General features: G+C 43.9%; 1 protein-coding gene and 1 pseudogene across 2 annotated transcripts; both read left to right on the forward strand.

Moving 5' to 3' along the window:
• On the forward strand, positions 1–24,108 carry LOC310785289 (adhesion G protein-coupled receptor A1-like; the record flags this gene model as incomplete). Its single annotated transcript, XM_083646310.1, has 8 exons — positions 1–125; positions 1,249–1,372; positions 1,613–1,749; positions 2,873–2,968; positions 3,511–4,033; positions 7,693–7,943; positions 23,069–23,203; positions 23,592–24,108. The coding sequence occupies exons 1-8, from the start codon at positions 76–78 to the stop codon at positions 24,106–24,108; spliced, it is 1,833 nt and encodes a 610-aa protein (XP_083502436.1). The 5' UTR covers positions 1–75.
• On the forward strand, positions 15,686–17,398 carry LOC310785211 (polypeptide N-acetylgalactosaminyltransferase 6 pseudogene; annotated as a pseudogene). The gene has a single exon. The product of its transcript is annotated as a polypeptide N-acetylgalactosaminyltransferase 6 pseudogene (transcript).
• Positions 24,109–25,471: the final 1,363 nt, after the last annotated feature.

Here is a 25,471-nt window from a genome sequence, read left to right on the forward strand (position 1 = left end):
AAGAGGGTGCTGCTGTCTTTCCCACCGTACCCAGGGGACTACCTGCACCCAGTGGTGTACGCCTGCACCGCAGTCATGCTGCTCTGTCTGCTCATCTCAATCATGACTTATATTGTACATCACAGGTAAGAACTCATCAACTCTCAATGAAAGACTTCTCGACATTTCTACAAATATGTACATACTGTATAATGTATTGTTGTTGTTGTTATTATTAGTGCCAAAGTCATGCCCTCGTCTGCATTCAGCATATTGAAACAAGGGATTTAATCCCCCATTAATTTTTCCATCTACATTTCATAAAATGCTTAAACATGAAAGGGGGGGGGGGGGGGTGCGTTTTAATCCATTGTTTTACTTTCGGTCCGAGTGAAATGTTCTATGGCATCTCCTGATGCTAAATATAGCTAAGCCGCTTGGTTTGACCAAATAAAACTATTTTCATAAGCATTTTACAAAATGTAGATGAAAAATTAATGAATGCAGTTGCAATTTCTCAACTGTAATGTCACTCGAGCAACTATGATATCTTAGTCACAATTTGTGACGGAAGTGATGTCAGTCGGGCAGTTGTGTGTGTGTGTGTGTTGAATGCATTTGCAATTGTTCAACTGTGATTTCGGTCTGGATCGACGCAACATAACAAGGAAGAGGATGTGTGTGTGTGTGAAGTGATGTCACCCAACTGAAAATGATGTCACGCAATTACTCGACTGTGATGTCATGAGGCAGTTGTGATGTCACTCAAGCAATTGTCTTCTTAGTTAAAATTGGTTAAGTGGTTACACTGCTTCCTTCAGCACCTAATCTTAATCAGGACTTTGTGCCAACAACGCTGATGTAGGTCAGGTATTAATGGGGGGGGGGTACATTTAGGCTAGGGGGTGTATTTTAGAGACTGTGTGTTCCACTGTGACAGGCATGTAAATGTGAGAGGCTTTCCCATCGAGTCTCTAGAGCAGATGCAGAAGGCTACGTTTAGCATAGTTATACTGTAGAGTATTCCATAAAAAACCCTTAGAAGTAAAAAAGAAAAAAAGTACATGTAACTGAGTAAATTTATACTTACCCATGTCTGCATATATGATGAGTTGGGAATGAGAACGGGTTGGTAGAATTAATGCCATTAAAACTTTAAGGTCTAGTTAGTACATTCAGAGACAAACCAAACAATCACAGTGCGGATGAGAGGGGGGGGGGGGGGGTAAATAGGGGAGATGCTAACTTGTACTCATTCATTGTTTGCAGTGTGATCCGCATTAGCAGGAAAGGCTGGCACACACTACTTAACTTCCTCTTTCACACGGGATTGACGTTTGGTCTGTTTGCTGGGGGCATCAATCAGATCAAATACCCATTTGTGTGTCAAATCGTAAGTTATTTTTTCCTACCTTTTCCTACTCACAATAACTGTTTTAAAGTACTTTTAAAAAACCACCTACACAACGCGGTCTATATATATATATATTTGTATATCGCTACATTGCAGAAAATACGTTATTTGCAGTGTGTAATATGTAAATAAGAAATAAGGTCCGGGGGGTAAAAAACAGGAATTCTGCTTTAAGTATATATTGTTGTGTAATCACTTTTACATCCTCATCTATGTTAGGTTGGTATCGTGCTCCACTATGCTTCTTTGTCCACGATGTTATGGCTGACGTTTACTGCTAGAAACATCTGTCATGACGTCTCCAATGCCCCACCTCAGGCCCCAAACCAGGCTCGGACCAAGACAACTATACTCAGGTAAGACCAGCATTCCAAACTATGCAGGGTTACCAGAAAAAAAAAGTATATATATTAAAGTATATATATATATATATATATATATATACACACACATATAAAGAAAAAAAAACATCGCATGGATGCATAACTGGGACGTATCATCAGTGATGTACCCTGGGGTCATAGGATGTTTCGGGTCTCGCAACATCAAGCCAAGCCCCAACTTACGTCCCAGTAGCTACCCACGGTCAGCCCTCCAGGAAGGGTCGAAGGTGGTCACGCGGTCAGGGCCACTCAATCCGCTGCTCCGGAACTACTCTGCCGGGACCGGGGGAGGGGGAGGGCTCTGGCACGTAGAGGGACCGGGCTCTGTGGGTTGCCACCCGGCCGGGCTCCTCCCTCGTCTCACCAGGTCTACGACCTGTGCGCTGCACCAGACTCCCCCGCTCCAAACATCTCATTCCGAGGTGATGGTATCTTGGTGGATACCATGCAGTACCAGTACTTGGTGGCACTGCAGTCTCCACTTGCGGCTTGAATGGCCCTCCTAAAAGGCCTCTTGTGGGTTGTTGGGCTTCTTCCTCACGGAAGACGCAGGCTGGGGAGCTAACCCATACTGCTACCCGGGTGCCGTCCCTGTTCCGGCTGTCAACTGACTCTCCAGTAGTCACCAGTCTTTCCTGGTTGTCACGTAGTCTATTCCTATGAGTCACTGGCTAAGCCAGGCTAACTAATAAAGAAAAAAAAACATCGCATGGATGCATAACTGGGACGTATCCTCAGTGATGTACCCTGGGGTCATAGGATGTTTCGGGTCTCGCAACATCATACACCCTCGCCCAGGTGACCCAGCCGGGGCTGGCCAAGCCCCAACTTACGTCCCAGTCATATATATATATATCTGCTGAGAACCTGAGTGTGGTAATTCAGTAATTTACTTAAATTAAATTAATTTGTTTAATCTAATTTTGAAGACTCCAGCTGTTTTGTCATCTCCCTCTATTAAACAACAACAACAACATCAACAACAACAACAGCAGCAGCAGCAACAACAACAACAACAAAAGTACAAACCTTTGTTATGGAACCAAGGTTTGTACTAACATTTGTTGTTGCCAACACTCATTTCTTCTTTTTGCAGATTCTATTTTGTAAGTGATGGAATCCCTCTCGTAATTGTTGGCGTCACAGCAGCATTTAGTATGGATAACTATGGGAGCAGGGACGACGCTCTGTAGTAAGTACCAGTACCTACTTGACATTTCTGAACAAGCCACTACATTGGTACAGCATTGGTATACAGTTGTACACCATGCAAAATGTTGTTTTTAAAAAAAAAGTTTCAATTTTTAGATGCACTAAATATAACAAACAGTGTTGACATCACTATATATTTACAATTTGTTAGCAAACTAAGCTTGTTCACCAACTTTCAGGGCGACCTTCTCTGAATGTTGCTTTTAGGAGTACAGACATTTAAACGAGCATATCTTCTTCAACTATTTTCAGATTTCAATGTATGATGCATAATTTGAAAGCTTAAAATCAGCAGTTTCATAAATTGTAAAAAAAAAAAAAAAAAAAAGAGAGAGAGAGAGAGAGAGAAAAACTAAAATAAAAATGACCTTGGACTACTTGTTGCCCAAAACACCAGTCCCTGTCACATATGTTCAAATGTATGTATGTATGTATGTATGTATGTATTTATGTATGTATGTATGTATGTATGTATGTATGTATGTATGTAATATATGGTCTTTATCTATCTCTCCTTTTCAGTTGTTGGATGGCATGGGAGCCAAGTCTGGGAGGTTTCTATGCCCCCATTGCACTCCTGGTGCTAGTCATGTCCATCTACTTCCTGTGCACCTACATCCAGCTAAAACGCCACCCAGACAGGAAGTATGAAGTGCGAATCACCAGTGGGGAACCAAATCAATTAGCATTCAATGGCCCAAACCACCATTCCCCCAATGGCACTGTGGGGGAGTCAGCTGGGGACTGCCCGTTGTTAGCCACGGGCATATCAGTGCTGGCCAACGAGCACTCATTTAAAGCTCAGCTCCGAGCCGTAGCTTTCACCCTTTTCCTGTTCCTGGCCACCTGGGCTTTAGGGGCATTGTCCATATCCCAGGGACACTTTCTAGATATGATATTCAGCTGCCTGTATGGGGCATTCTCTGTCACTCTGGGACTCTTCCTGCTCATACAGCACTGCGCCAAACGTGACGATGTGTGGCACCGTTGGTGGGCATGTTGCTCGTCCAAGTCCAAGACCGAGGAGGTCAATGGGGATGGACAGATACCAGAGATGGTAAGTAACTAAGTATAAATACTTTGTTACTGTACTTAAGTAGGATTTTAAGGTATCTTATCTACTTAAAGCTCTGTTTAATTATCGCTTCTCGTGCTTTTATTTATTTATTTATTTATTTATTTATTTATTTATTTCTTCTGTGTTTATCGCTAACTTATTTATCTACATCTCTTGTTTGTTTTGTTAATTTTGTCTTTTATATTTATTTTTGTAATTTGCCCTTGAAATCCTGCTTTCTTTAACCGACAATTGACTCCCTCTACTCTTTTTATGTATGTACAGCACTTTATAAATTCTGTTTTGAAAAGTGCTATATAAATAAAGTTATTATTATTATTATTATTTTTTTTATTATTAATTTCTCAAACAATAGAGTCCTAGAAGTGGTCATTCGTTTTAGGTTAAAAAAAAGTGTCTAGCTTAAAGTATGAAGGAGTAGTTACAGTTCAAAAAGGGCATGGTTTCACTATGAACTGCTATTTAAAATGAATGATAGTTGCACCCAGAAGTCTGTTGAAGCCGATTAGCAAAATCCTGATCCCTCGTAGTCTTTATACATCTTAAAACATGTTTGGAGGGGATGTTTTATGTTTAATAGTCTTCAAATAATATATTTTTCTTTTTACTTTTACTTGAGTAAACAATTTGAATCAGTAGACTACTTCTACTTTTACCAGATTATTTTTTACACAAGTAACTATACTTCTACTTAAAGGGGATACGGCAGTTTTTCAGGAGTTTCGCTCATTTGCCTTTACCGTCACTGCCGGAGCAGTATACAGTGAGCTACAGTCGTGAAGTTATTTAGCTTAATCAAACGCGAACCAGTGTTCAGCGGGATAATCTTCACACATGAGGACCACTTTCATTAGTTTTGAAGCGTAAATGTGAGCCCTAGAAGTAAAAAGCTCGTGCTCAACCTGGAGTGTTGTTGATGTGTGCGCTGCTGTCGCACTGATTACCCCGGGCTGAACCAGGTGAGGGAAAGAGAATTTCCGTGTTCCTCCTTTGAAGTGATGACGTTATTGACGTATAATATCCCCGTCGACTCAACAGTGTAGTCTCATTTAGCCATTTGCTAGCTAGCCGCCCTTTTAACGGCACGTAAAAGCTTAAACACTGATAAAAGTGGTCCTCATGTGTGAAGATTATCCCGCTGAACACTGGTTCGCGTTTGATTAAGCTTGCGTTGCCCAGAGAACTTATTTGAAGCATCGCGCCAAAAACCCATTAAAAAATCCCATTGGCGAAAACAGTGAAGAAGTGTTAGCATCGATGTTTTCCGGACTCATTCCTGGGGCTCTCTATTGGCCTCCATTCTATGGTGATACTTATTAACGTGTTTAAGTGTTTTGAGTCTGCCAGATGTTTCTGTCCACACACTAATTTGTTTCAATCATTCATTTTTGGCTCTATGGTTAGACAAAAACTACCATGCTTGGAGTGAGAAAGGGCTAGTTTCCATCAAAGACCTATACATAGATGACCATTTTGCATCCTTTGATCTACTGAAGAGGAAGTTTGGGTTGCCCGGCACAAACTGGCTCAGATTTCGGCAAATCAGAAATTATGTTCGATCCAAGATTCACACCTTTGAAGCACTTCCAAATGAACATGCTCTTTTTGTATTGTGTATTGTGTATTGTGTATTGCTGAGCCCTTCTCACTCCAAGCATCTTATCTCAAGATTTGTATGTCTGTTTAATAACTGCAACATGGCCTCTACTGAGAGAATTAGAGAGGCGTGACAGGGGGAACTTGGCATTGATATATCTGACATTATATGGGAAAGGAGTCTGTCAGTGGTACAACTCTGCTCAGTTAATAGCAGACACCAGCTGATTCAATTTAAAGTCGGTCACCGTCTTCACTAGAAGCATAAATTACACAATATATACCCTTCTGTCTCACCACTGTGTGACAGGTGTCAGGTGTCAGAGGGCACACTATCTCATGCCTTCTGGTTCTGCCCTTCATTAATGGGATTCTGGGCTAAAATATTTGATTGGTACTCTATGGCCTCCAACACAACCCTACAGCCAGAGGCAGAACTTGCCATCTTCGCCTGTTCGGAGTCCTCTTTGAACTTCCTTAAAGCTGTGCAACAGTCTCTGACACTGGGGACAACTGTTGCCAAAGACTCATTCTAAAGGAGTGGAAGTCCTCCTCTCCACCCTCTTTTTGGGTATGGCTGATGGACATGATTTCTGTTATACAGAAGGAGAGACTCAGGCCCCTGAGAACCAACTCGCTTGGGAGGTTCTCAACTATCTGGGAACCGTTTCTGGCCAACTGTGACATGGTTAAGAATGATGGACCCCTTGCGTGAGATCCCAAGCACTTTATCTATTACATCGCCTTGAGCACATTGCAATGTTAATCAATGATGTATGTATGTTTTTTCCAATTCCCCCCCCCCTTTCCCCTGTGTCTGAGCCTGTCTGTCTTGTATTGTCTCGTGTATTGTTTCCATTGATAGTAGGCTATAATAGATGGATTAAGTGAGCGTGACGTCAGCCATTGGGATGGGCGCTTCCTGCTCATCGTTGATTGGTTGAATGGATTAATTCTACACGGAAGTACGGGGAGTGGCTGCCGGAGGAGTTTCAGAATTTGCCCTGTTTCTCTTATCGCCATAATGCATTATGGGTAGTCAGCTACTGTGGCTAATGCTAGCGGCTAACATTAGATTTACATGACAGTAAAACGCCACTGAATAACCAAATTGATTTAACTTTTAACCATTTCGAGTAACACTGTTTCCATACGGACCCCCAGCATTGGTTAGTTGTTTATAATGTGACTATATTTATAACATTTATAACATACTCCGGTTTCCGGTTTATATAATTCGGGTCTGAATACAGAGAAGAAGGCTTAAGGCTTTATCTAACGGTATAGATAATGTTAAATGGTCCGCCATGTTATGAACATTAGATGTATGGTATCTATATAGTTACGTGTGTCTACTAAGATTATTAAACTATCATAAAGTAACGCCATTTTCTGATAATTTGCTTAACTATTACTTGCTATCTGCTAGCATTGGTTGCTTAACAAATTTCTTATTTGTGTATTTTCGTGTACTTTCCGGCAAGACTAGATGCCTTGCGGCCCATTGCTGCCTCTACCGGTCGGAAGTATTACTGTTCTTATTATCCAATGTTTGTCGTCTATTTTCCTCGAAATGGGGCTATAATTTGGAAAACGGAGCGCGTTAGAGCATGAAAAAGACTTGAAATTGTTTTTTCAGACCATAAACTCATTTGGAAAGTGTTTATTTAAGACATAGACCGAGAGAGAAGTTGGCTCGTTTCCCATAGAGTTGAATGCATGTTCCTGGGGAGTGCTACACAAACTGCGCCCCCCACTGGCCATTTGAAAGAATGCAATTCCCGCATAGGCTTAAAAAAAAAGAGGGAGGCTGAATTGGGCACTGATTGTTTCATCAAAAATGTAAAATAAAATATTGGAGGAAAAAAAACTTCATGACTGTAGCTCACTGTATACTGCTCGGACAGTGACGGTAAAGGCATGGTGTACCTTGGTTATGTGGGGGGATATGGCAAATGAGCAAAACTCCCGAAAAAGTGGCGTATCCCTTTTAAGTAAAAAATGTGTGTACTTGTTTCCATCTCTGACAGATACAGAGGCAGGGGCCCCATCTGCCACAGGCACACTGCCACCTGGTGGATTCATCTTGCTCAGGCAAGCAGCCACTGATCTCTGCCCCCACCACTCACACCATGCTACCTGCCCCTCCCCTGAGCCCCACACCCAGCAGCCACACAGACCCGTGCTGTGTCTCTGTGATGACCCCCTTCGCTCTGGAAGAGTCGCTTCCCGATGAGCTCCCTCGCCCCACGCTGCCCCTGCAGAGCTGTCTCAAGGACAGGTGATGTCAAATAATGAAAGTAAAAGTTTTTTTTTTTTTTTTTTTTTTTCCCCCCAGATTTTTTATCCCATTTTTATCCCCCACTAATTTATATTTATCCTGGTTGCTGCTCCACCCTCTGCCGATCTGTGGAGAGCCGAAACTGGCTCCATGCTTCCTCCGAGACATGGGCAGTAGCCAGCCGCTTCTTTTCACCTGACAGGGGAAGCTTCACCGGTAGGACATAGCACGTGGAAGGATCACGCTATTCCAACTAGTTCCCCTCCCTCCGAAAAGGCGCCCCTAACGACCAGAGGAGGCACCACTTCAGCGACCAGGATATTGCATGTTTTGGTGAAGGGGTTCCTATATGAAGGAGACCCCCAGGGGGCACGGGGAGAACATGTAAACTCCACACAGAAAGGCCCTTTTGACGACCCCACCCGGACGTTGCTCACGGCGTCCCAGGTGGGAATCGAACCCAGGACCTTCTAGCTGTGAGGCGACATCGCTTACCACTGCGCCACCGTTCCCCCCGTCTCTATCTCAAGCTACAACAAACGTTTTAACAACATGATTAACTAAATTGTGTTTTTTGACACGTTGATGTTGTAACTGCATTTTAGCCGGTTGAAAAGAGGGTGAAATTAGGTATTAGACGTTCAAACCCAATATCACCCAGATTTAAACTAAAAATCAATGTTGACAAAAATGTTTTGTGCTAGCTGGGCTGTAACTTGTTGAAGCAGCTCCAATATAACGTTAGCTAGGTAACGTGGTGGCTGTCATGAAGGCGGCTCTCAGAACCAAAGTGACATGTGTGTCTAGTGAGGAGTGTAAAAGTCACCGTGACAGTCCATGTCGCGGTCTGAAAATTGGGCACGGGCAGGGTGCAGGCTACCTGATGGAAGTGTAAACAGCTGATGACTGAAAGCACTCCAGCAGACTACAGCTTCTCGCACACGCACGCACGCGGACATAAGCACGTACACGCGTGCACGCACGCACACACGTGTGTGTGTGTGTGTGTGTTCACAGGCAGGGAGAGAAAGGTTTGGGTTGGATTCGAACCTCGGACTGAGCCTCTGTGGTACGCGTGCTACCAGGAAAGCCATCAGGACAATAGTCGTGTTTCCATTACCCTCAGAAATGCGCAAAATCTAAATATCGCAATAGAAATTGGGTAATGGAAACACGTAAATTTAGAAAAACCTCCCAAATATCACAAAAAGTTTTTGCGCTCTCATGAGGTGGTTTTTCAGACGTGTCGATATAGCAGTTTATCGCAAAAGTGTAATGGAAACACATTTTCCGCATTTGCACGTCATGTGACACAGGAAAATGAGGGAGAAAGGGTTCGATAAGCCGTGGCAAAACCTCCGCAGCAAATGGAAAACTTTGAAGCAACGCTACCTAGCAGAAAGACGAGTGTTATGCAAAAGCGGAGCCGGGCAAAATAGATAATGTTTAATAGCAGAAATCGGTCCATGGTGACAGGCTGCCTGTGAGCGCGCATTTGGCACAGCGGCGAGATGAGGGGATGAAAAGCACACACCGGTGCGGTGCTCCTGACTGAAGTGAATACAGTGACTGTGAGTAATACATTACACACGTTTCAGGTGCAATGTTATAATTATAATACACAACATTCTGATTATTTAACCAAATCAGCCTTTTCCCCCCTCCATCTCTAAATCGGACCAGTTGTATTAGGCTACCTTTTTTCCTCTGTCTGTCGTGCTCACTGCATTCACCGCAGCCAGCAACATTTTGCGACTCAAATTTTTCTTTTGAATTGATAATCAGGCTCGTTTATATGCGTTGTAACTTCATGTTGTGATTTGCATTGACCATTGGTTGGATTTGAGCATGCAGGGGACGGGATATGGGGCAGATCCCCGTGCGTAATCACTGTGGCAGCTGCTGGTAACGGGAATTGCGTTCAGGTTTGCGCGCCGTCAGATCAAACTCAACTTCAATGGAAACGCCTACAAGTTGCAATTCTACATTGTCGAAGTTGTGGAAATATCGCAATTATTTTGCGAAAAACTGTAATGGAAACACAGCTAATGACTCCAGGGGCCCTGTCTTGGTACAGGCAATATCCCCTATTTGCGCTTGCGCACCTGTTTGCGCTTGTAAGGCTGTGCGTGTGTGTGGACCCAAATGCAGAGACACGGAGACAGAAGCAGGTTCAATGTCTTTACTTGACTTGACCAAACGTAAAATAACAACAAAGGATTGCGATTAAATGCTGCAGACTAAAGCTGACTAAAACGTTTAAAAAGTTTCTCAGTGAGTTATAGTTGATTGCCTCACTGAATGATCTGCTAATACCCAATTTTAGCAGCAGAATTTGATGTCCTAGTGTGGCAAGGCTGTGCGTAATGACATATCCAAAAGGAATTTTACTCTGCACTGCGCTGTGCTGCACGGAGATTATGGTGCGCTCAAGCGCAAGGTATTTAGCGCGTAAGAGGTGCTTTTAAAAGCTCTTGTCATTTCGAAAAATCCTTATATAACTAGTTTTAAGCCTGGAACCAAGCCAACCAGCAGCGTACTGAATCGTGAGTGACCTTAAAACATTTCATTTGAAAGAAGACAGCCATAACCAAGAGTGACATAGCAGAGGAATTCGCTAGTTATTATGAAAGTCTGTACAGCCCAGATCAGAGTAGTACTTCCAATAACGATGTAGAAGAACATATATTAACCCTCAATTTACCTCAAGTCACAGATGAACAAAATGCAGAGCTCACTAGACCCCTATCAGAGGAAGATGTACAGAGAGCAGTAAAGAAACTTAAGGCTGGGAAATGTCCTGGTAGCGACGGATATACAGGAGAATTCTACAAGGAGTTCAGAGACCAGCTCATCCCAACCTTGACAAAGACTTTTAACTGGGCATTGCAGCAAGGAACCTGGGCAGAAACATGGGACACATCAATCATCTCAGTCATACATAAAGAAGGAAAAAATCCAACAGAGTGTTCTTCATACAGGCCTATTTCACTGTTAAACTTAGACCACAATATACTGAGTGGGATACTAGCGGACAGACTTAAGAAAATAGTCCCAAGTATCATTAACACAGATCAAACTGGTTTTATTACAGATAGACAAATAGCAGACAATGTAAGACGCACCTTGAACATAATAGAACATGTCAATAACTCACGAAGACAAACAGTGCTTCTCACTCTTGATGCAGAAAAGGCCTTCGACTGGGTCCTCTGGCCATACATTTTTGAATCTTGTAAAGGCTTTGGTTTCAACAACACATTCATTAAATGGATTAAAGCTATGTATCATAAACCCAAAGCATCGGTCAGAGTCAATGGAACAATCTCAAGGGCTTTTGACTTGCACAGAGGGACGAGACAAGGGGATCCTTTGTCACCTTTGATTTTTGCTCTCAGTATCGAACCTCTTGCAGAAAGTATCCGACAACAGCGTGGGATAGAGGGGGTGAAAATAGCCGACCAGGAACATAAACTGGCGTTATACGCAGATGACATTATTTTATACATTAATAATCCAGAGAGATCACTTCCGGCGTTAATGAATACCATTAGCACGTATAGCAATATGTCAGGTTATAAATTGAATGTACAAAAATCCGAGGCTATGACTCTGGGGGACCCGGTTTCGTCAAAAGTAAAAAGGATGTTCAAATGGAAGTGGGACCAGGAGAGAATTAAATGCCTTGGCATTGTCATCCCTAAGAAGTTAGAATTTTTACTTAAACATAATTTTGGGAACTTAGAGTCACAGCTCAAAGATGATAGAAATAGATGGAAGATGTTACCATTGACACTGGCCAGTAAAATTGATGTGATTAGAATGAATGTGCTTCCACGTTTTTTATTTCTTTTTCAGATGCTTCCCCTTGTAATTGAAAGTCTAATGTTTAAGCAATGGGATACAATATTTACAAGATTTCTGTGGAATGGTAACAAAGTTAGGATTAAACTCAAAACATTGAAACTGTCCAAGGAAAGAGGCGGACTTGCGTTCCCAGATCTTAAGAAGTACTACCTTGCAGCACAAATCCAGTCGATTCGAACTCTACTCTACTGCCAAATTGAGATCAATGGAAGTAAATCTAATAGAAAATCACCCCATAAACATAGCCCTGGGGGTAAAAAGAAAGGTAATAAATAGGACCGAAAATACCTGTGTTAATAATACGTTAAAAAATTGGGAAAAAATATGTACAATATTAAAACTTGATGGGGATCTGTTAGCATTGAGGGAGATAGAACGAGACCCAGAATTTACACCCAATAAGATGGACAAAACATTTCACCTTTGGAAGCAGAAAGGCCTAATTTTCTTTGGACAGTTCTTTAACAGTGATGGAGTTGTGTCTTTCGATGATCTTTGCCTTAAATATGAACTACCGCATTCGCATTTTTACCGCTTCCTCCAAGTTAGGAGCTACATAGGAGATAGTCAGATGCGGAATAAAACTGCTGATGAAGTACATCCCATAATTAAATTCATTTTGAAAAATCATAGTAAATTTAGAATAAATAATCAAATCTCTGCGGTTTACAAATTTCTTACAAATGTTGATAGACTGGAGGAAGTAAGGGCAAAGGAAAAGTGGAAGGAGGAATTAGAAATCGATATATCAGAAGATGAATGGAGGGAAATGAATATTAATACTCATAAAACAACAAATTCACTCTTCTGGAGGGAGTTCTCTTGGAAGGTACAACTCCATTACTTTATAACACCAGCCCAGCAAGCGAAATATGATCACAAGATTACTCCAAAGTGCTGGAGAAACTGTGGGGACTATACTGCGAACCTCTCTCACATACTGTGGTCCTGCCCAGTATTAAAATCATTCTGGGAAACAATACACGGGGAGATCGAGTCGATTTTGAAAGTAACGTTCCCACTGGATGCTAGATATTATCTCCTTGGCATTAGTCCTTTACAAATGCCAGAAGAAAAAGACAAATACCTGGCAAGAATCCTCAGAATCACCGCACTGAAAACAATTACACGTAACTGGCGTCAGACACACAAACCACAAATGCAGGCAAGGAGGGATTTGATTAATCAAGTGTACATTATGGAAAGGATAACTTACGCAATTAGAAACCAAGCCGATAGTAGATGGAGTAAATGGATGGAACACACCAATCATGTAATTTGAAAAAAAAAATATATATACCGTAAATTCCGGACTATAAGACGCACCGGTCTATAAGCCGCACCTTCAAAGGTGACTATTTTTTTCTTCTATAAGCCGCACCGGTCTATAAGCCGCGGGTGTTTTGATGTTTAATTACCATATGTAAGGCTTCGTGCACAGAGGGGATTGTCGGGAATGGATGGCTGTTTGGGGAAGCTCCCATTTATTAACATTTCAACAAAACAAAAGTCAGGTCACTAATCCCCAGACAAAATCACACATTGTGGTATTTTTTGTTTTTTTTACAGTGCACACAGTGTCCGCGGTGTGGTGAAAAGAGGGCAAGAGAGGAAATTAAAACAGAAGTGGATTTATAGTTAGAAAGAGTGCTAAAGAAGAGAGAATTCCGTTTTTTATTTTTTTATTTTAGTTACTCACAGTACTATTGACCAGTCCAACTCAAAAGATATTCGGCAGTTTCACTTTGAGCTCTTGTTCCGCCGCTGGGCACACAGTGTCCGCGGTGTGGTGAAAAGAGGGCAAGAGAGGAAATTAAAACAGAAGTGGATTTATAGTTAGAAAGAGTGCTAAAGATAGTCCGGTCTGGTTATGACGAGTCTCGCTGGGTACAGTACGCCAAAGCGATATCCATTGACTCGATGATGCTGTTGTATGTTGCGCGTTTCTGTTGCACCAACGCGGAGAGGTCCTGCGGGACGAAAAAGCGCGTACCCTCCCAGGTGAGGGGCTTCTTCCCCGCAGCCTGGAGGATGAGTTGACGGTCGGGCCAGCGGAGTAGGCAGATGAAGATGGCCCTCGGTGGCAGGCCGGAAAGAAAGAAGAAAGGAGGAGGAGGAGAAACCGCCACCTCCACAGCCAGCCACCTCACACACCCCAACTGTTTAATAGTGCCCGGCTCGCATGCCTCTCGGTCGGCTGGCCGGACAATATGCACCCCGCTGCAGCAGCAGCTTCGGGAGGTTTTCTCACTGTGTTCGGGACTTCGGCTCTAACTCGGCCAGATGGCTGGACACGAGTGAAACTCTTCACGGTTGCATTATTTTCTTTAGTGAGTGAGTGGATGGACTTCTGCACGTTTTCAAACTTGTTTTCAAGCTGCTCAAAACCTCTGAGCGATGTCGGACTTAATCGATAGTGTTTCACGGAGTAAAAGTTTAGCCCAAGCGGTGTATCTCCAGCCTCCAGCAGGTGAGTCATTTCCTCATTCATGACGTGATTGCTTCGTCTTTTTCTTTCTGCTTACCTGTGTTGTGTTATGTTATGTTATGTTATGTTGTTAAAAGAGGGCAAGAGAGGAAATTAAAACAGAAGTGGATTTATAGTTAGAAAGAGTGCTAAAAAAGAGAGATTTTTTTTTTTTTTTGGAAAAAATGCATAGATAAGACGCACCGTTATATAAGCCGCAGGGGGCAAAAAAGGCCAAAAAACGGGAAAAAAGCCGCGGCTTATAGTCCGGAATTTACGGTATATATGTAAATAGTACTTAATGAGTATATCCTGAGTCTTGTATAAAAGTCTGGGCTGGTGTTAAATGTTGGACGACAGGTGTTTCGACTGTGTATAGTGAATCAGTCCCTCCAGGTTTTTGCATTTCGTGCCTACCTGGAGGGACTGATAAATGATTTGCAATCAGTTACAACTTACTGACTTATACTGTATTGTTATGGCTTTATTTTATTTTTTTAATTATTTTATTATTTTTTTATTATTATTATTTTTTTTTCTTCCTTTTTCCCTTTTTCTGTCTTTTTCCTTTTGTTGTTGTTGTTGTTGTCAAGGTTGACAGTTTGTTGTATGTTTGTGTAGCCCGATGTGGGGCCAGCCTGACCTGACCAAAGTTCGGGCCTGGCTGAAATGCATTAAATAAAAAGTATAAAAAAAAAGAACAAACCCAACCACAAATCAGTAGGGTGGGTCTTGAGTCAGACTTCACCACATCGCTTCTTTGTCTAAACTAGTATGGAGCCTTGTATTGGTGGAAATTCCCCCGGATAAATTACTAATATAAATTGATGATTAGATATTGCATGCACTAAGTGGATGGCGGCAGTGTGGGTCACGATTGTGATATCATCAGTGATGTCATCAGTGATGTTGTCACTTGAGCAATTGTGATGTCATCAGTGATGTCACTCGAGCAATTGTGATGTCATCAGTGATGTCACTCGAGCAACTGATTGCACAACTGTGATATCACTCAGGCAGTTGTGATGTCAATGTGTGCTGCTGTGTAGGTTTACAATCAAATGTCACATTTATTAAAGATGCTGCTCTGCTGCTGAGGAAAAAGCGGACTTCTTTAGGACCCAGCCACGCCACCAGGGGCTCCCTCACTCCTCCAGCTAATCACTTCAACGATGAATGGCACCTGTTGCGTTCAAAGGAAAAGCCGGGAGGGAGGCTGCCTGCCTGCGCGGAACGGATTGCTCTTGTCTCCTTTGTCGCGCTAAAGTGCTGCCTGACGACTTGAGAGGACAAACTTGGATCGTTTCCACACTGTGAAACAGCAACGCGCTGGAAGAGCTCCAGGAAACTTCACATTTGCGCCCCTGGTTTTAGCCTCGAGAGCGACGCCCCCCGTTTGTCCAGGACCATGCGTCTGTTCTTCCTGCGCCGGCGCATGTCCCCCCTGAAGCTGGTGCTCCTGGGCGGGACTCTGTTCCTGGTGGTGCTGGTGGTCCTCCAGATCGCGCGCTGCCCGGCTGGTTTCTACAGCCGGGCCGAGCTCAGGCCTTTCCTGGAGAGGCCGCCGGAGGACGCCGGCAGCCCCGGCGCCGACGGCAAGGCGTACCAGAAGGACCACCTGACGCCGGAGGAGGAGAAGGAGAAGGAGGAGGGCATGACCAGGCACTGCTTCAACCAGTTTGTCAGCGACCGCATCTCGCTTAGCCGCGGTCTCGGGGATGACACCAGGCCTCCAGAGTGCGTGGACCAGAAGTTCCGTCGCTGCCCCGCTCTGCCCACCACCAGTGTTATTATCGTCTTCCACAACGAGGCCTGGTCCACCCTCCTCAGGACGGTCTTCAGCGTGCTGCACTCCTCTCCTGCTGCCCTGCTCAAGGAGATCATCCTGGTGGATGATGCCAGTATTGCAGAGCACCTGAAGAGCCGCCTGGAGGAGTACGTGCGTCAGCTGGACATTGTCCGTGTGGTGAGGCAGCCTGAGAGGAAAGGCCTCATCACCGCCCGGCTGCTGGGGGCCAGCATGGCCCAGGGCGAGGTGCTGACCTTCCTAGATGCGCACTGTGAGTGTTTCCACGGCTGGCTGGAGCCCCTCTTGGCCCGTATAGTGGAGGAGCCCACCGCTGTGGTGAGCCCAGAGATCACCACCATTGACCTCAACAGCTTCGCGTTCAACAAGCCGGTGGTCAGCGCGCACGCCTTCAACCGCGGCAACTTTGACTGGAGTCTGACCTTCGGCTGGGAGGCCATCCCCGAGGAAGAGCGGAAGAAACGCAAGGATGAAACTTACCCCGTGAAAACTCCCACCTTTGCTGGCGGTCTCTTCTCCATCTCCAAGGCGTACTTTGAACACATCGGAACCTACGACGACAAGATGGAGATCTGGGGCGGCGAGAATATCGAGATGTCGTTCAGGGTATGGCAGTGCGGCGGTCAGCTGGAGATCCTGCCTTGCTCTGTGGTGGGCCACGTCTTCCGCACCAAGAGCCCCCACACCTTCCCCAAAGGCATCGAGGTCATCACGCGCAACAAGGTGCGCCTGGCCGAGGTCTGGATGGACGACTACAAGCACGTCTTCTACCGCCGCAACAAGAACGCTGCAAATATGGCCAGTCAGAACCAGTTTGGGGACATTTCTGCCCGTATGAAACTGAGAGAGGGTTTGCACTGCAAGAAATTCACCTGGTACCTCAACAACATCTACCCAGAAATCTTCATCCCGGACTTAAGCCCGGACAAATCCGGAGCAATTCGAAATTCGGCATCTCAAACCTGCCTGGACGTAGGAGAGAGCAACACAGGAGGAAAACCAGTCATCATGTACCAGTGTCACAACATGGGAGGCAACCAGTACTTTGAGTACACGTCTCAGAAGGAGCTGCGTCACAACATCGGGAAGCAGCTGTGTCTCCAGGCCGTGCCGCAGCCGGAGAAGGTGAAGATCGAGCTGTGCCAGCGGAAGGGGAAGGGCACGAGTCTGGCACCGCAACAGGAGTGGGTCTTTACAGAGGAGAATCTCCTGAAGAATCCGAGCAGTGGGAAGTGTTTACAGCTGAGCGGAGGTCACCTTCAGATGGAGCACTGCAACGCTGCTGACCTCAACCAGCACTGGACCTTCACCTGACCCCCCCCACCCCGTCTGCCCTGCTCACCTAATGGCACTCACTGTGTGCCCTTCCTCAGACTCTGCGCCCGGGAGCCAGCTCCACATTCATCTGACGGGAGCTCGGGGGGCTTTGGGCCAAGCTGAGAGGACCGTTAAAGATGGAGGAAGGACTATGTAAAGACAGACATTCCCGTCTGTGTGGAGCAAGCTCAGGCTGACCGGACTCATTTTAGAATCTATTTATGATGGAAACTCAGGAAAGACAGGTGGAGGTGGAGGTGGTTGTGGTTGTGGTTCTTGATGCACTCCAGCTTTTGAAAATCACCGTTTAGACTTCCGGCGAAGACGCCAACCTGATGGCAGCTTGAAACATCGACCTCCCGACATTTTGATGAGAAAAAGCCCTAAAACTCGATTGCATTATAATATCAAAGCCGAATTTTAACATGTGTGAAAGGGCAAAAAAAGATGCACAAATGAGACTCAGGAATCAAGTAGGAGAAGGAGAGGAGATAAATAAAGAACATGAGGACGGCCGAAATGCTCCTCCAAACAATAGCGGCGGCCATGACGCACACCCACAGGCTGGAGAAGCTAGCAGTGGGGATATGTCTCAACAGATACTTAACGAGCTGCGCGACTTTCGCCGTGACAATAAAGAACAGCTTAAAGATATCAAGGAGGATATAACGAAAATTGATAAAAGATTGGACGAAGCGGAGACACGTATTGTGGGAGCGGAGGAGAGGATACAATGCAGTGAGGACGTTATGACCGAGATGCTAAAGCTACAAATCCAGCTAGCAGAGAGAATAACTGACCAGGAAGGACGCTCGAGGCGTGAAAACATCCGAATATACGGAGTATCTGAGGGGGCGGAAGATAACTCGACATCCATGATTTCCTTTGTGGAAGGTATGTTGAAAGAGAAACTGGAATTACCACCCACCACGGAGCTCCAGATTCAGAGAGCACACCGCGCACTAGTCTCGCGACCAAAAGAGGGAATCCCACCAAGGTCTATTGTGGTGAAATTCCTTAGCTACAGAATGAAAGAGGAAATCCTGAAATTAACGTGGCAGAAGAAAGGCTTCCTCTGGAACGAACAGCGAGTCAACATTGATCATGATTACGCTCCAGACGTTCTCAGAAAGCGCAAGGAGTATACAGAAGTGAAGAAAGTCCTCAAAGAAAAAGACATCAGGTTCCAAACTCCGTTCCCAGCTAGGCTCCGTGTGTTTTACCGGGGCGAGACCAGGTTGTATGATTCGGCGGAGGAAGCAACGTTCAAGTCGTCAAACCACCCGAGACCATGCTGGACCAGATCCGGAGCCTAACCTGGAGAACGAAGGGACGAGGAGGCGGTTACGGAGCACAGGGACGCGGCCGGATCGAGCCAACCTACAGGGAGAAACTGCGGGCCTTTAGACGAGGGGAGGCCGCAGCAGAAGACCAACCAGGAGGGTCCAGAGGCTAGCGGAATGGGACCAAGAAGTTGCGCCACTCACGGGTTTGCCACCCCCCCCCCCATAATTATTTTTTTCTTTACTTTTTTCTCTTATCTCCTCTTTGCTCTCTCTCATCCTTCATTCATTTTCCCTCCCCCATCCCTCACGACTGGAACTGGTGAGACGGCTGCTATTAGTGAAATAGCTTTTTTGTGTTTGCATAGACTTTCAATTGAACAATAACAGGTTAATTATGAAAACGGATGGTTTATTGCATCTTACCATTATTATTACTTCCTTTTAAACCATGGGGTGCAGTGGAACATGTATGCATAATGTGAAATATTGTTTAAAATAAGTCGGGGTAGTGGTAAAGCTGTCATTGTGACACATGGGCAATTTGAATGTGCTTATGTTGTCAAAGAGGGCCCCCGACTCCCTTAGGGGTGTAGAGGACATCCCTCAGACTGATAAGGTCAGTTCTGGGACCTTTAAAGTGGAAGCTAATTTGGCATGTGAAGGACCACTTTATTTTCTATGTTGTTTATTTTCTATGTTGTTGCTGCCGTTCATCGCAGCGAAGGGGATGCTTTATAGACTGAATGTGGCTAAACTGGAAATGAGGAGGTTTGCATATCGTTAAGATGACGGAAAATAATATTAGAATAGTCTCTTTCAATGTTAATGGTGTTCTTAATCCAATTAAGAGGAGTCAAATTTTGTCCAAATTGAAAAAAGATGGGGCTCAGGTAGCGTTCCTTCAGGAGACTCACCTCTCTGAGTCGGAACACGCTAAATTAAAGAGAATGGGGTTCAAATACGTGTTTTCTTCCTCATATAGAGCGGGTCATAGGAGAGGGGTAGCTATCTTGATATCGAGCAAGGTTAACTATGAACACGAGTCAGAAATCAAAGATAAGGAAGGCAGATTTGTGATGGTCAGAGGAAAGATAGAGGGGACTCTAATAACCTTATTAAACATATACGCGCCTCCAGGGGAAGAGTGGAATTTTTACAAACAAATGTTTGAAAAGATGGCGGTGGAGGCACAGGGGATACTGATTTGTGGGGGGGATTTAAATGTGAGGTTAAACCCTAGACTAGACTCATCAGGGACCAACCCCACACAGTCAAAGCCTACATGTAGGAAAATGAACATCATGATGAAAGAAATGGGCATCATTGACGTATGGAGGGATTTTTACCCCACTAGCCGAGACTACACGCACTTCTCTCCACACTCAGTTTACTCAAGACTTGATTACTTCCTGATGTATAGTAAAGATAGACATAGGATAAAAAGGTGCGATATGGGAACAATTGATTTATCTGACCATAGCCCTATATGACAGTGTGTCTGAATGATAGAATAAGAAATACTTTGTCGAGGCTGAATTCAGGTATTTTGAACAGTCACAAAGAACAAATGAAAACTGATATTGAAATGTATTTGGAACAGAATGATAACGGTGAGGTGTCGCCATCCATGCTCTGGGATGCTTGCAAAGCGGTGATGAGGGGTAAAATAATAGCCACCACTTCTCATCTCAACAAGCTACGGCAAGAAAGACTTAGTAATTTACAGGCAGAGTTAAAACAATTACAAAGAGACCACAAGGATACTCTAGACTCCAGGATAAATCAAGAAATTAAAAGAATTAAGAATCAGATAGATGAGATATATACACAAGAATATCAAAAGAAACTCCTTTTCCTCAAACAGAGGTATTATGAGGTGGGAAGCAAGTCAATGAAGCTCCTATCATATAGACTACGAAAAGAACAAGCAGATAGCGCCATATACAAAATCAGAAATCCCCAGACAAAAGTAATACAATATGAATTAAAAGACATTCAGCAGAGCTTTGAAGCTTTCTATAAGAATCTATATCAACAACCAAATATAGACAATCATGCTCAAATAGAGGCATTCTTAAATACTTTAAATTTGCCCACAATTACGGAGGAGCAGAATGAACGCCTGGTATCAGAGATATCTGTTGAGGAGATCGAAGCCGCTATTTCTAGGCTTAAGGCAAATAAATCCCCGGGCACGGATGGCTTCACATCTGAATGGTACAAGGTACTAAGGAATTCATTGGTACCCACACTGCATACTACTTTCAATTGGATAACGAAGGAGGGGGAGATTCCTCCTTCGTGGAGAGAGGCTATTATATCTGTTTTACCAAAGGAAGGAAAAGATAAGCTAGAATGTGGGAGTTATAGACCTATCAGTGTTTTGAATGTGGATTATAAGCTTTTTACATCCATATTAGCAAGAAGAATAGAAAACATTCTGCCGGAACTTATTAATTTAGATCAGACCGGTTTCATTCGTCAAAGACAAACACAAGACAATATCAGACGCTCATTACATATAATAAGACACATAATGCAAGAGAAGGCGGAGGCCATTCTGATTGGCTTAGATGCTGAAAAAGCATTTGATTCTGTTAGGTGGTCTTACCTTTACGAAGTCATGAAACGGTTTGGTTTTTCATGAAACCATCATTAAAACACTTCGGTCACTATATGATAGGCCCTCTGCCAGAATCAAGATAAATGGAGACCTCTCCAACCCATTTGTGCTGGAGAGAGGGACAAGACAAGGTTGTCCCGCTAGCCCTCTCCTTTTCGCTCTTTTCCTAGAGCCCTTAAATCAATGGATAAGACAAAATACCAATATCAAGGGAATAGTGATGCCTGGAGGGGAACAGAAATTGGCGGCTTTCGCAGATGACGTCTTGATCTATCTGGGACAGCCTACACAATCATTCCCTGAGCTGATGAAGCTCCTGGGAGAGTATGGATCCTTTTCAGGGTATAAATTAAATTTACAGAAAACTCAAGTACTTACTTTGAATTATAAACCGCCTAGTCATATTAAGGACAAGTACCGTCTTAAATGGGGAGCAGAATCTGGCTCCCCATGGGGAGTATTTTGAGTGTTTTTTTCTCTGCTTATAACTCTGCACCATGTAAAAAAACAATTTCCAGATTGTATAATGGAATCCAAATGTGTAAAAAAATTGATACGTTTTACATAAAGGAGAAATGGGAAGGGGAGGGCAATATGATTCTCGCTGAGGAGGAGTGGGAAACGATTTGTGAATTACAATGGAGGACAACTGCCTCTCAAACTTGGAGAGAGTTTAGTTGGAAAAATATAATGCGTTTTTTCATCACTCCTCTACAGAAGAGACATCAGGTCCAAGGTTCAAGATGTTGGCGACGGTGTGGAAGTGAGAATGCAAATCACTTTCATATATTTTGGGATTGCCCTTCCCTCACCCAATATTGGCAAGAGATACACAGGACCATGGAAGCTGTTTTTAGGGTTGAAATTCCATTTCGATGTGAAGTGATGTATCTGGGTCACGAAACATTTGAGCTGAGTAGAACGGATGCTTTACTGTTTAGAATGTTAATGGCTGCCGGTAAGAAGGCGCTAACCAAAAAGTGGCTGCGTCCTCAAGTACCAACAATAAATGACTGGGTGGATATAGTTTATGATATATTTGTAATGGAAAGACTTACGTTTTCGCTGAGACTCAAGAAGGACAGATTTGAGAGGATTTGGGAAAAGTGGATTGAATTTATAACACCTAAAAGACGAGACTTTGTATAGAACTTTGTACCTCTTATGACTTTGTCAAACTAGTAGAGCATCCCCTCTATCTCTGTTGTTTTTTTGTTCATGTTTTTGTGGTTTGTTTTATGACAAGTAAATAATATAAAGAAGGAAAAGTTTGGAAAGGAGTAGGTAATGTAAATGTATACTGTTGAATGTGAAATAATGAAGGGCTACTCTACTCTGTAAAATGTTCAACTGAAACTAATGTGAAAAAACTTTTCTAAATAAAAAGAGAATTACAAAAAAAAGGAAATCACCGTTTAAGTGACTTTTCTCTGACAATGAATGTTGAAATCTGTGCTGCAGCGACAACGCAAGAGTCTTGCCTAAGGGAACGATGTGATTTATTTATTTTTAATTAAAAAATAAATCTCTACAAAACATTTCACTTGGAGCAAAAACAAAGAATAAAAAGCGGGGAGGTGGGGGGAATCGAATTTTCTTTTTTCTTTTTCTTTTTTTTTTTAATAGCATGAGCATGGATTGTGCTGAGAAAGAACTACCAATCAACATCGTCATTGGTAAGTAGCAAATAGGGCTAGACTTTAAAAAATGTAACCTATCCCTTTAAGGCTCTGATAGTTACATTTTTCACATCAACAGGGCAAAGTCACGCTCCTTTACCCGGCCGCGGCCCTGCCTCCGGGACTACCGCTCTCACACGGCTTCTGCTAGTCTGGATGGCAGCATGCACGGCCCGCACCTGGACAGCCCTCACAGCGTGCACCACCTGGACAGGTCATTATAATATATGCTAATATGATCATTTGATTACTAAACGTGACTTTTCTTACATGAACCACATTGTGATATATATTAGTATCGAGAATGACCCTTATGATTATCATCATATTGATTTCAACCGCATCGCCCAGCCCCAGTATACCCTGTTTGTTCTGCTCTCTTTTCTCCCGCCCTCCCCCTGTTCTCTCCCTTCTCTCCCCTTCCCTCACCCCATTTTCTCACCTTCTTGTCCCCTATCCTCTCCCCCATCCTCTCTCTCTCCAATATCAGATTATGCAATCCTGTTTATTGATAGTGTTTAGCTCAACACATTCTCTGTAAAGTACTCTGAGACATGCTTGCGAATTAGGGCTATACAAATAAACTTGGCTTGACTTGACAGCCCCTACCCAGCCCTCCAGCTGCTCTGGCCCAGCCCTCACTTGGATAAGCAGCTGGCCTCTAACCACAGCCTGCAGCGCCACAACTCCTGCCACAGCGTACCAGAGCCAATTCATTCCTGCCACAACCTGGAGCACAATCTCCACACCGACACCATCTCCCACACCCTGGGCCTGGCTTCACATGGGGGACACACCTGCAACTGGCACATGTACGGCACTCCCAAAGCCCATCCTTCTGCCACTAGAAGCTCTTGTGAGAAATCAGATCCATTCGGTCAGCAAGATTCAGACACATATAGCTGTAGCTCAAAGACAGCTAAGGACAATGTTCTCTGCTTGGAGGTGGAGCAGACCGCTTTCCCCAGGAGTACTCTGCCCCGGCAACAGGCGACTCTGAGTCGGAGGGGGCGGGCCACCATCAGCCGAAACAGGAGTCTGCAGGAGGACTTCCTTTTTGGGTCCGATGCCACAGGAAACATACGTACTGGACCCTGGAGGAATGAAACCACCGTATAACTTTCTTCATAGATGATGGACAATATAGATAGCTCATTCCAGGCTCCGCCAATAGTATTAAATGGTCTCCTAAATGGGCGTGGTCACCTCTCCCCTTCAAGTGTGGTGCTGACCTAGCAAGCTACCGTGAGTTAATGATTGTGAGTTTCCAAAACTGCACACATATAAACACAAAACTGCCCCTTGTTTGCTCAATCTAGTTGTAACTATGATATCCGCTCGGGGGGGGGGGACTTTTGCCAACCACAGATTTAGCTACTACATCAGCGAACTTCACATGTAGCTTTAATGAATCGCTCCCAAATCTGGCCAAATCTCAAGAGTGTGTTGCTGAAACCCATGTGACACAGATACAGGAAGTGACTGGATGTTGAGCTGTCTCTATAATCCAATGTCTCTGCTTTCTTATGGCTGTGCCTGCCAAACCCTCCAGCAGCCCTACAAAATACTGGAAACTGTCTGCCTTTCCGAAGCCCTGCCACTCCGAACGTTAACTTCCATTATTCGGACTGGCGGTCGTTCACCTTAGAAGCCGCAATGCCGACCTTAGGTTTAGGCGTGGGGGTGGGAGAGGTTAGGTTTTGGGTTAGGGTCTAGGGGAGGTTAGGTTTAGGCATGGGGGGAGGTTAGGTTTGGCGTGGGAAAACGGGGAATATAGAACCCGGGGAACATAGACATGATCCCTTTCTGAGTGCCGATATTTCGGAGTGGCAGAACGTCGGAGTGGCAGCACGTCGGAGTGGCAGCATGTAACCCAAAATACTGATTAGTTTGTTAGACACTCTTTGCCTTTCAGCTTCCTCTTCAAAGTGTGAGTAGAGTTTTGTGCGTGAGGTGTAAGGCCTACTGTCCTACAACAACCCCTTTATTCCAAAGCTATCTTATTGATACCACATCAACGTTTTAGAAAGAATATTCAATATTGCTCCACCTCACACAGACAGTGTTTACAGTTTGTATTTATCTGTTGATTTCCTGCTCCATTTATAATGATTGACCCGTTTGAAATATGTCTATAATTGTTAATATTAGTACATTTCTAGTAACGTAGGAGTGTTGTAGTTGTTTTGTATGCATACAAGAGTGCATGTTTTGGTGCATAGTACATTCATCCAAATGTGGTACGGTGTGTTTGTGCTGTAGATATTTATATGGATCCACCCTGAACGTTTCTATATGTATCTATTGAGACATTAATGTTGTATGTTATCAAAGAGAGGTCCCTCACTGACAAATATTGCACTAGTATCTAACCCTCACTTTGTGATGCCATATTCATAATCCCAAGGAAAAACATGCAGTATGATACAAAGCACAAATATTGCATGGTGCCAAAATTGTATGCCATTCACTGTGATGAGAA

Source organism: Poromitra crassiceps (genome assembly GCF_964638095.1).
Source record: "Poromitra crassiceps genome assembly, chromosome: 1".
NCBI classification, from domain to species: domain Eukaryota; kingdom Metazoa; phylum Chordata; class Actinopteri; order Beryciformes; family Melamphaidae; genus Poromitra; species Poromitra crassiceps.